Source organism: Mauremys mutica, unplaced genomic scaffold, assembly GCF_020497125.1.
Source record: "Mauremys mutica isolate MM-2020 ecotype Southern unplaced genomic scaffold, ASM2049712v1 000330F_np12_obj, whole genome shotgun sequence".
Classification (NCBI taxonomy): Eukaryota; Metazoa; Chordata; order Testudines; family Geoemydidae; genus Mauremys; species Mauremys mutica.
This window is the reverse complement of record NW_025422919.1, coordinates 423,933-435,633: the sequence shown is the minus strand read 5'-3', so window position 1 is coordinate 435,633 and position 11,701 is coordinate 423,933. Positions and strand designations below refer to the sequence as shown.

The window sequence follows — 11,701 nt, the reverse complement described above, 5'->3', positions numbered from 1 at the left end:
CGCATCTCAGCACCAGATAAACAGCCGCACCCCACCCCAGACACAGACGCATCTCAGCACCAGAGACTTGTATAAACAGCCGCGCCCTGCCCCAGACACAGACGCATCTCAGCACCAGAGACTTGTATAAACAGCCGTCCCCCACCCCAGACACAGACGCATCTCAGCACCAGATAAACAGCCGCACCCCACCCCAGACACAGACGCATCTCAGCACCAGAGACCTGTATAAACAGCCGCCCCCGCCCCAGACACAGACGTATCTCAGCACCAGAGACCTGTATAAACAGCCGCCCCCCGCCCCAGACACAGACGCATCTCAGCACCAGATAAACAGCCGTCCCCCACCCCAGAGACAGATGCATCTCGGCACCACGTGAGGGATTCTTCTATGACCAGCCCCCCACATCCCACCCCAGAGGCAGCTGCATCTCAGCCCCGTGCCTCTCCCCCCCAGACCAGTGAGGAGATTCTGGGGACATACAGCTCTTTGGCAGTAGCTCTAGTCAAAGCCTGGGGGGGTCTGGACCTTGTCACAGCACCTGCGGGGCGAGTGTAGACGGGCCCTGTGGCTTCGGCACCTCCAGAGCAGGGCGCCCCACACCTACTCCCAGCCTTGCACCCTGTGATCACACGCCAGCTCGAAGTCGGCTGCTCCGGGCCGGGGGCTGACACTGCCTGCCACCTAGGGTCACCCGCAGGCTCCGGCTTGGTGCCAACCACCTGGTGTCTGTCCCCACCGCCGCCTCCCGGAGCTGATCCCGTCCCACAATGCCCGGCTCCACGCCCTGCCCGGCAGCTTCTTCCTATCACCAAGAGCCGCTTCAGCGGGCGGAGGTAAACACAGAGCGGGCTGAGATCGCTCGGTCCTGGGAAGACCGGGCAGCACTTTCACTTCCCTTTTGGCCACGCCAGCAAATAAAGTCCCGCTTTTCACCCAGGAGGCCTGCGTTTCTGATTGCTAGGCGGGGCAGGGATTGCTGGCCGATGGAGCCGGGAGCTGCGTCTCTCTCCAAACGCTCTGGGGCGGGGTGGCCGGGTCCGGAAAAGGCCTGGCTGAAACCAACCCGGAGGCGAGACCCGAACCATTGACACCCAACGAGAAGCAATTCCGCCATCAGGCGGACGACGTGAGCTCAGCCTCTGGAGAGGGACGGGCCTCACCTGGGCCGGGGCGAGAGAACCAAGACGGCGTGGCCAAGACGCACCGTGTCCGAACCCGCGCTGACGTCCGGCCTCGGCTCGGCTCTGCGAGGGCGGCCGGGCGTCGCGGCGGACGCCGGCTGGGCGCCTGGGTCCCTGCAGAGCGGACACGGCTCTCGCAGGGCAGAGCTCGCCAGGTGGAGCAGGCTGGCGCCATCGTGGGACCGCTCGGGGGTCTGACGCACGGAAGGGGTTCCTGGGAGGGTCTGTTTAAAAGCTGGGGTGTAACTCGGGTGCTGCTGCCGAGCGTTACCCAGGTGTCTTTCCTCCCCGCCCCCCCCTGCCGGAACCCCAAAGCAGACGTGCCCGTAGGACCATGATCTGTTTACTGAGTTCAAAGCAAAGAGAAGGGGGAGAGATGCACAGACCTACAACTCGCACGCGGGTCGGCCATTGCTACCCGAGGGCTTGCGTTGGCAGGTACCGGCCCAGTCTTGGGACCCCCCCCCAAGAAATAATCCAGAGACGTCTGGAGCACCCCACCCCAGTCCAGACAAGCTGTGCCAGCCTCCCCGCCGCTCCTTTCACGTGATTCGGGGAACAGGGACGAAGGGTGACGTGACTGACACCAAACACACGGGAAGGGGAGGGGCTCCAGCCGGATCCTTGCTTCCGAGCCCGGGGAGAGCCGGGGCCGGTTCCCCAGCGGCAGGCCCGGCGGAGGTGCTGCGGCCTGGGGAGGGGGCGCCCAGCCAGGCCAGGGCCTCCTCCTAGGCACTGAGGAAGAACTTCTTGTAGAATGTGTTCATCTGCTCGAGGAAGATGAAGGTCAGGACGGTGTGGGGGCCCAGGCGGGCGTAGTAGGGGGTGAAGCCCTTCCAGAGGCTGAAGAACCCCTCGTAGCGGATGACTTTCAGCAGCACATCCTGGAATTCAGAAAGCAGAGGTGAGTACGGGGCGGCCGGCGCTGCGGGGCCGCCACGCCCGACGCCCCGCGCTGGCCCCGGCCGGCGAACGCCCCTGCGCTGGCTACTCGCTCGGGCAGGCGGGGGGGTGCTGGGTTCTGTCACTGCCTGTGTAGCCTCCAGAAAGCCACTCCTCAATCTCGCTCTCTGCCTCAGTTTCCTTCGCTGTACAAACATGCCTCAGCTCCCGGAGCCGGGGCTGAGCCTCCTTTAATGAATATCGGCGGAGCACCGTCAGTCCAGCCCCATCTCTGATAGGCCACTGCCCCCCAGTGGCCAGATGCATTCAGGCCGGGGGGCAGAGACTCCCGTCCCCATCTCGCACAGCGCAGCCTGCGTAGATTGCAGGAGGCCACCACGCTGACCGTGACCATCGAAGGTCTTCGCTGGACTGCCAGCCTGCGTCCCCTCGGCTTTCCCTAGACACGGGCATGGGGAGAAGTGTTTTCTCCCCTGCCCCAGCGCCACCCGTTCACACCCTGGGTGGTGCCGGGCGAGTGGCTCCGAGTTCAAAGCCTGATCACAACGTTCCTCCACGCCCCGGAGGCCTGTTCGCGACGCGACGCGACGGGGGGGGGCTCCCTGCCCAGCGGGAGACTCGGCAGCAGTGAGGATTCCTGAACTGACCAGCACAGAGCGGGCGTTCTCGGAGGGAAATAACCTGCCTGTCGAGGTCACTTTCCTAGCCGCGCCGTAGGGGCTCAGAGCCCCCCGTATGTGGGCTGAGGCGGTGCCCCACACAGGGCACCCTAGGACTCCACGGGCCCACTCTCACCACCGAACATTTACCCCTGAATTTCTCCAGCTTCCAGCCCTCGGGCCGGGTTAGACCTTCCTAAAGATCTGTTCCCCACGTCGGTACTTCCGGACCGGGATCAGTCACCCCTTCGCCGCCTCTTCCCTGAGCTCCTGGCGTCTCTCACTTCTCCTGGCTCTTCTCTGCCCCCTCTCCGGTTGAGTCACCCCCCGGCTGGCACTGTGGGCCCCGGCAGGGCCTGATCTGGCAGTGAAATCGCCTCTCCGCCCCTACACGAGAGTCCCGCTTACGCAGCCCGGGATGGCATTCGCCCTGTTGGTCACAGCGTCGCCCCGGGAGCTCACGGACAGCCGATCATCCACCCCGCCCCCCAACTGGCAGCTCCCGTCCATTTCCCCACGGCCGGGAGGGAAGCACAGCCGCGCTGTCAATAGAAACCTGCCCCATGGCGCGGCGGCGCGAACCCGCCCTCTGGACACAGGGGGCAGGAACCCAACACCCCCCGTGCGAGCAAGGGCACAAGACGGCGGATCCCAGCGCGCCCCCCCGTCTCCAGCTGTCGCTTACCAGCCCGTTCTTGTACTCCGGCTTCCCGTCGATCATCCGCATGTTCTGAATCCTGCGTGCCAGGAGGAGAGGGGGGAGGAAGCTTTAGCCAGCAGCAGGCGTGTATTTAAAGCCACTTATTTAGACATCGAGATCAGTTTCCACGTAGCTAGGGGGTCAAGGGTGGATCGGGGACACAGGGAAGCCTGCAGCCCAGACCAGCTTTGCCCTGGGATCCTTGCAAGCCAAGTCTTTACGAGACCGGCCCCCCGAACAGGTGCGCTCTGGGTAATGCTCCCTGCCTCTGGGGGGGTGGGGAAGGGTTCAAATCCCGTGGCCTGTTCGCTGCTGACACGGGGTGATTCCCTCCCGTGGCGATGGGCAGAACTCAGCAGCTCAGCTCACAAAATACCCACGAGGCAGGAATGACGGAGCAGGGTGGATTCCACCAGCCCCACACCCTCCGCTCCCTATTCCTGACCCATCTCCGTGCCCCCCGCAACCCTCCTGGCCTCTGCCGAGGGCACACCCAGCGCTCCTGCCACTCGCCTGGTCTTGGCGATATCCACCGGCATGGAAGCAGCGGTGGTCACCAGCCCGCTGATCATACTGGCACAGAAATGGCAGAAGATGTTGTCTCGGAAGTAACCTGCAGAGGAGAGAGAGGGAGGGTTTTACAGCCCCCCGAAGGTCAGAGCTTAGCCAATCAAGCACCCATGTCACTGAGGGTCAGAGCAGGGGGGCTGGGAGCCAGGACTCCTGGGTTCTCCGTCCGGCCCTGGGAGGGGAGCGGGGGCTGGTGGTTAGAGCAGGGGGGCTGGGAGCCAGGACTCCTGGGTTCTCTCCCCGGCTCCGGGAGGGGAGTGGGGGCTGGTGGGTTAGAGCAGGAGGGGCTGGGAGCCAGGACTCCTGGGTTCTCTCCCCGGCTCCAGGAGGGGAGTGGGGGCTGGTGGGTTAGAGCAGGAGGGGCTGGGAGCCAGGACTCCTGGGTTCTCTCCCCGGCTCTTCCACTGAGATAGTGGGAAGCCACGCCGCCCCGCCCCGCCCCCTCTCTGTGGTTCTGTCCAACGTGAGTAACACTTCACTACCTCCTGGGGGGCAGTCAGGACTGCCTAGCACGGGAGCTGCCCCAATCCTAACCCTGGCATGTTGGTCGGCCCGAGTCACTGGAACCCGGCTGGAGCGCGGTGCTCTCCCTCAGCCCTGCATTCTACGTCAGACACAGCGGGACCGGGACTTACCGGAGCCCAGCAAGAACTGCTTGGACTGCGAGTAGGAGGCTAACTGGGCAGCGTTCACGACCACCGCTCTGGCCATGGTGGGGACACAGCCCTGTGAGGCAGAGAGAGGAGAGGCAGTTAACGGGGGTGGGATGGGAACACCATGCAGACCCGAGGATGGAGAATCTAAGCGCATGCCTTGCCTGAGAAGCAGAGGCCTGCCACAGACTAACACCCCGTCGGCCCCCTGAACGTGTTTGCCCATAGGCTGTGTGGCATTACGCCCCACAGTAATGATAGGATTATGGCATAACTACGATGTATTTTGTGCAAGAGACGCCCTGTAAGATGTCGTTGAAACGGTTCTGATTCACTGAATACGATTATCCTATTTGCAATGCATGTATCATTTGGGTATCTGAAGTGAAGAATGTTGTTAATGCATCTATTACAAATGTGTTTGCACCTGGGGAACGCCCACTTGAGAGAATGCAGTCAGGTGCGATGGCTGGCTGGGAACAAGGCAACGGACCATTAGGGACAAGAAAAGGGCTTAGAAGATGCTAATCTCCCCCTGGGGAGGCTCAGGACTCCATCTTGGAACGCCAGTATTTTTCCACTGCGGGGCGTGGGAACCAAGCTTGAAAACAAAGGGGCTCCCGCCGTAAGCACAAGCTATTTAAGGCAGGGGAGTGGCATCATCCTGGTTCCTCTTCACTGACTCCCCATCCAAAGGAGACGCTTGGAAACACCTGAGAACCAAGGACTGGACTGGGGAGAAGGGATGGTCCCAGGCGAGAGGGATTTCTAGCCTGTGAAAGTAGTTCCTGGAGTTTTCAGCTGCAAGCAAGTGCATCTTGCCTTCAAGAATCTCTGCAATCTGCCTAAAACTGCGTTTGCTAGACACACCCGATTTCTTTAGCGTGTTAAGTTTAGATTGTTTTCATTTATTTACTAGGTAATCTTAACTTAAAGAAATCGGGTACGTTATTTACCTAGTAAATAAATGAAAACAAATAACATACCCCATTTCTTTAAGTTTAGATTGTTTTCGTTTATTTACTAGGTAATCTGCTGTGATCTGTTTGCTGTCCCTTATAATCACTTAAACTCCATCCTCTGTAGTTAATAAACTTATTTTTGTTTGGTCTAAAAGCAGCGTGTGGAGGTCACACCAGGAGGGAAGAAGCTGGGTATGTTCCCCCGCCCAGGGAGGGGGGGAGGGGGCGAATTCCAGGAGCTGACGCCGTGCAGTTCCCTGTGCAGCACAAGCCGCTATCATTTCAGTATCTGGGCAGCCCCTTAGCTGAAGCCTTCCCGGCGCAGAGCGGATCTCAGCGGCTGCGGCTGCTTTTGCAGCTGGGTGAAAGTGTGAGAGCAGGCGCACGTCTGCAGCTTGTCACAGCATTACAGGGTGAGTGGGAGCCCAGGCTGGTGGGTCAGGCGGGCTCAGTGGTACCCCAGGGGGGGGGAACCCGTCACAGGCTGATCCCACAAACCCGGCCGCCCCCCACCTCCCAAACAAATTCTCCTGGGTGCATGTGCCGCCGGGCCTAGCCTCTAGCGAGCGCCGTACCCGCCAGAGTGTCAGCACGCCCTCTTCGCGGGTTATCCTCAGCAGCGCGTTGAAGACGTTGGTGTAGCCTCTCCTCTGGTCGGGGGGCAGCCTGGGAACAGAGGAGGGGAGCGAGGGGGCAGTTCAGAGGCACAGACCCCCTCGGAGCATGGCCTAGTGGGTTGCAGCAGCAGCCTGGGGGCCCCAGGTTTCTCATGGGGACTAGCGGCACGGCCGCCAGGCGAGGACACAGCGGCATGACCGCATCACACGCAGTTCAACCCCGCTCACCTGCCGTCCGCCGTCATCCTGATGAGCGCCACCTCGGCCGGCGTGCCCACAAAGGCCCCGGTGGCCCCCGCCGTCATGCCGATCCCCGCCTTCATGAAGAAGTTGGGCGGCGTGCCGTCCGCCTTGGTGAGCTTCTCAAAGAGGATGGTGTAGATGCCCAGCCGGGTGGTGGTGTAGGTGGCCTGTCTCAGAAGCCCTGCCGACAGCCTGGCAAAGGGGGGAGGGTTATGGGCCTGCGTGGCTGCTGGACGCCTGGGTCCTCGGCCCGGGTCCAGCTCTGCAGCAACCGTGAGAATTCGGTGCGTTTGCTCACAGGGCCCGAGGCCGGACACTCCCGCGACACAGGACACAGGTCTCCTGGCTGCCCGCCAGCACCACGCGTGCCCCTGCCCTCACGAGCACCCGGCTTTACCCCAGGGGAGCAGAACTGACAGACGTTAACACTGTACCCGCGCCAGGCTCAACCCATTTCTCACAGGGCCAGCCAGCGCCCGCCGCGGGCAACGATCCTGGTCACTGGTACAATGTGTACCCATGTCCCATTCCCAGCCCCCCCCCCACAAAGCAGCCTGTCCCCTGCCTTGGGGACGGATCAGAGCTGGCAGCCCCCGGTGGGCAAAGGCCCCGTGTTCCCACCACGATGGGGCCGGATCTGAGCCAGCGCCCCCTACAGAGGAGAGGCCCTGCCTCCCATTCCCCACCTCCCTGAGCCAGCCAACCTCCCACCCTGGCGCTGATCCCCCCACTAAAGGGGGAATGGCCCCATGTCCCGTTCCTCACCCCCCCGTGTCAGAACAAAAGAGGCCTCGCCAAGGCGCCCCCCAATCACCCGCCCCCTCATACCCGGTGTAGATGCCGCGGACGCCTTCCTTCCTGAGGATGCTCCTGACGGCGTGAAAGCTGGTTTTGTACTCTTTGGTCTTGGCGCCTTCCCCGCTCAGCTGCATGCGGTTCTTCACCAGGTCTAGGGGCTGCACGAAGACGGTCGCCCCCATGCTGCGGAGCCACAGAGAGTATTTCACCAAGGACGAAACGGAGGAGACCGGCCTACCCGGCGCCGTTCCCGAGGCGCTGAAGTGATCATCTGTGTTGGGATCACGGCTCTGGACCCCACTGAAGAGCTGACAGCCGAAGCTTTGGGGTGATATTCTCCTCCATTGCTCACAGGGGACCCGACAGCCAGCCCGCTCCTCTAGCTGTACCCACTACAAACACCGGGCGGTTTATCCGTAAGTGGGACTAGCCAGCTGGCCAGGAAGCGACTGCCACAGCTGGCCGGCCGGCCCCAGCCTTCAAAGCATCAGGGCCAAAAGTCAGACAACTCTGGGACACGCACTCCGCTTCGGACTCTGACCCACGCGGAAGAGGGGGAGGAGACGGTGCTCGTGTATCGACGCCACAACCCCCGATTTCGAGAGGAGATTTAGGAAGCCGGCCCAGCGGTTACGAAGATCAGTGGAAACACTCGTCTCGCTTGCTCTGGACAAGCCAGAGGTGGCACCGATTTACCGGGCCCCTCGGACGCGCGGGTTAGAAAACTCTCACCACGGAGGATGAAAGACTTTAGCCTGTTCTCTGATTCCCCTGGGCCCTGTATCCTCCTGCAGCCAGCCAGTCCCCCCGGAAGCTGCTCCCTCGGGGTGCAAGGGTCCCAGGGGGCCAGATGCTAGGAGGACATTTGCAAGGCACATGCTGATGAGGATTAAGAGTGAGAGAAACAGCAGCTCTTGTGGGGGGGGGGGGACCTTGTCCCTCTCAAACCCCCTACTCAGGCGAAATCCCTGCCCCTCCTGCCCAAGGAAACCCTCAGGCTGCAACAAGTGGATTAACATTTTTGGCCACGCAAAGAGGCAACACCAGGCTTTGCTACACACGTAATCCCCACACTGCGCCAGCGTGCCAAGTCCTGGGCACAGAACCGAGGGGTCCTGGCTCCCGGCCCCCCCTGCTCTGACCCACCAGCCCCCACCCCCTCCCAGAGCCGGGGAGAGAACCCAGGAGTCCTGGCTCCCAGCCCCCCCTGCTCTGACCCACCAGCCCCCACTCCCCTCCCAGAGCCAGGGAGAGAACCCAGGAGTCCTGGCTCCCAGCCCCCCCTGCTCTAACCCACCAGCCCCCACTCCCCTCCCAGAGCCGGGGAGAGAACCCAGGAGTCCTGGCTCCCAGCCCCCCCTGCTCTAACCACCAGCCCCCACTCCCCTCCCAGAGCCGGGGAGAGAACCCAGGAGTCCGGGCTCCCGGCCCCCCCTGCTCTGACCCACCAGCCCCCACTCCCCTCCCAGAGCCGGGGAGAGAACCCAGGAGTCCTGGCTCCCAGCCCCCCCTGCTCTGATCCACCAGCCCCCACTCCCTTCCCAGAGCTGGGGAGAGAACCCAGGAGTCCTGGCTCCCAGCCCCCCTGCTCTAAGCCATCAGCCCCCACTCCCCTCCCAGAGCCAGGGAGAGAACCCAGGAGTCCTGGCTCCCAGCCCCCCTGCTCTAACCCACCAGCCCCCACTCCCCTCCCAGAGCCGGGGAGAGAACCCAGGAGTCCTGGCTCCCAGCCCCCCTGCTCTGACCCAGCAGCCCCCACTCCCTTCCCAGAGCCGGGGAGAACCCAGGAGTCCTGGCTCCCAGCCCCACCCTGCTCTAACCCACCAGCCCCCACTCCCCTCCCAGAGCCGGGGAGAGAACCCAGGAGTCCTGGCTCCCAGCCCCCCCTGCTCTAACCACCAGCCCCCACTGCCCTCCCAGAGCCGGGGAGAGAACCCAGGAGTCCTGGCTCCCAGCCCCTCCTGCTCTAACCCACCAGCCCCCACTCCCCTCCCAGCGCCGGGGAGAGAACCCAGGAGTCCTGGCTCCCAGCCCCCCCTGCTCTAACCCACCAGCCCCCACTCCCCTCCCAGAGCCGGGGAGAGAACCCAGGAGTCCTGGCTCCCAGCCCCCCCTGCTCTAACCACCAGCCCCCACTGCCCTCCCAGAGCCGGGGAGAGAACCCAGGAGTCCTGGCTCCCAGCCCCTCCTGCTCTAACCCACCAGCCCCCACTCCCCTCCCAGAGCCGGGGAGAGAACCCAGGAGTCCTGGCTCCCAGCCCCCCCTGCTCTAACCACCAGCCTCCACTCCCCTCCCAGAGCCGGGGAGAGAACCCAGGAGTCCTGCTCCCAGCCCCCGCTCTACCCACCAGCCCCCACTCCCCTCCCAGAGCCGGGGAGAGAACCCAGGAGTCCTGGCTCCCAGCCCCCCCTGCTCTGACCCACCAGCCCCCACTCCCCTCCCAGAGCCGGGGAGAGAACCCAGGAGTCCCGGCTCCCAGCCCCCCCTGCTCCAACCACCAGCCCCCACTCCCCTCCCAGAGCCGGGGAGAGAACCCAGGAGTCCTGCTCCCAGCCCCCGCTCTACCCACCAGCCCCCACTCCCCTCCCAGAGCCGGGGAGAGAACCCAGGAGTCCTGGCTCCCAGCCCCCCTGCTCTAACCCACCAGCCCCCACTCCCCTCCCAGAGCCAGGGAGAGAACCCAGGAGTCCTGGCTCCCAGCCCCTCCTGCTCTAACCCACCAGCCCCCACTCCCCTCCCAGCGCCGGGGAGAGAACCCAGGAGTCCTGGCTCCCAGCCCCCCCTGCTCTGACCCACCAGCCCCCTCTCCCCTCCCAGAGCCGGGGAGAGAACCCAGGAGTCCTGGCTCCCAGCCCCCCTGCTCTAACCCACCAGCCCCCACTCCCCTCCCAGAGCCAGGGAGAGAACCCAGGAGTCCTGGCTCCCAGCCCCTCCTGCTCTAACCCACCAGCCCCCACTCCCCTCCCAGAGCCGGGGAGAGAACCCAGGAGTCCTGGCTCCCAGCCCCCCCTGCTCTAACCCACCAGCCCCCACTCCCCTCCCAGAGCCGGGGAGAGAACCCAGGAGTCCTGGCTCCCAGCCCCCCTGCTCTAACCCACCAGCCCCCACTCCCCTCCCAGCGCCGGGGAGAGAACCCAGGAGTCCTGGCTCCCAGCCCCCCCTGCTCTGACCCACCAGCCCCCACTCCCCTCCCAGAGCCAGGGAGAGAACCCAGGAGTCCTGGCTCCCAGCCCCCCTGCTCTAACCCACCAGCCCCCACTCCCCTCCCAGCGCCGGGGAGAGAACCCAGGAGTCCTGGCTCCCAGCCCCCCCTGCTCTGACCCACCAGCCCCCACTCCCCTCCCAGAGCCGGGCAGAGAACCCAGGAGTCCAGTCAGTGGGTCAGGGGACATGCGGGGGAAGGGTCACGCTGGGGGGTGGGGAAGGGGTCAGAGGGGGGAGGGGCGCTGAGGGGGGCGGGGGAGGGGTCAGTGGGGGGTCACGCTGGGGGGTGGGGGAGGGGCACTGAGGGGGTGGGGAGGGGTCAGTGGGTCAGGGGTCGCGCTAGGGAGTGGGTGGGGGAGGGGCGCTGAGGGGGTGGGGGAGGGGTCAGTGGGGGTCACGCTGGGGGTGGGGGTGGGGCGCTGAGGGGGGAGGGGTCAGGGGTCACTGGGGGTGGGGGAGGGGCGCTGAGGGGGGGGGGGGGGGGTCAGAGGGGGGACGCTGAGGGGGGCGGGGGAGGGGTCAGTGGGGGGTCACGCTGGGGGTGGGGGAGGGGCGCTGAGGGGGTGGGAGAGGGGTCAGTGGGGGTCACGCTGGGGGTGGGGGAGGGGCGCTGAGGGGGGCGGGGTCAGGGGTCACGGGGGGGGGAGGGGGGAGGGGCGAGGGGCGCGCGCGCGCTCACCCGGCCAGGCCCCCGAACAGGAACTTCACGGCCTTGGGGGAGGTTTTGGGCCGCTCGGGCCCCGCCGCCGCCATCGCCGGGTCCGGCCGGGCCGGGACCAAGGTGACTCCGGCGCCGGGTCTGGAGCGAGCGAGCCCGGCTGCGCGCGCAGCCACCAGCGCTCCCGGGGGGGGGAAGATGCGCGCGCAGCCACCAGCGCTCCGGCGGGGGGGGGGAGATGCGCGCGCAGCCAGACCCTCCCCTCCGCCCTGAGGGGTCTGCGCGCGTGGCGGCGGGGCAGCCGCTTTTGGCGGGAACGGCCGTTGCCGTTGGGGGCGCGCGGGGCTCCTGAGGAGGGGGAGGGGCCAGCAGTAAATACTACGCGTGACGGGGAGGGGGGGGGGAGGATAAATAACTCCACCCCCCAGAACTAATACTGGGCGGGGGGGGGTCCTTGCAGGGACACCTGCGCAGAACACCCCGGGGCAGTACTCCCCCCGCCCCCTCCCACAAACAATACTCGAGTATTGATACTCGGCCCCCTACCA

At 64.9% G+C, this 11,701-nt stretch overlaps 1 protein-coding gene across 1 annotated transcript; it reads right to left on the bottom strand.

Annotated features, from left to right (window-relative positions):
* Nucleotides 1–1,512: 1,512 nt before the first annotated feature.
* Nucleotides 1,513–11,328, bottom strand: SLC25A11 (solute carrier family 25 member 11). The gene is made up of 8 exons (XM_045000532.1): nucleotides 11,175–11,328; nucleotides 7,321–7,473; nucleotides 6,478–6,684; nucleotides 6,208–6,298; nucleotides 4,653–4,743; nucleotides 3,961–4,060; nucleotides 3,433–3,484; nucleotides 1,513–2,069 (listed from the first exon to the last, which is right to left on the bottom strand). Exons 1-8 carry the CDS (start codon nucleotides 11,246–11,248, stop codon nucleotides 1,914–1,916), a joined length of 924 nt encoding a protein of 307 aa, XP_044856467.1. The 5' UTR covers nucleotides 11,249–11,328; the 3' UTR covers nucleotides 1,513–1,913.
* Between the last annotated feature and the right edge of the window lie 373 nt (nucleotides 11,329–11,701).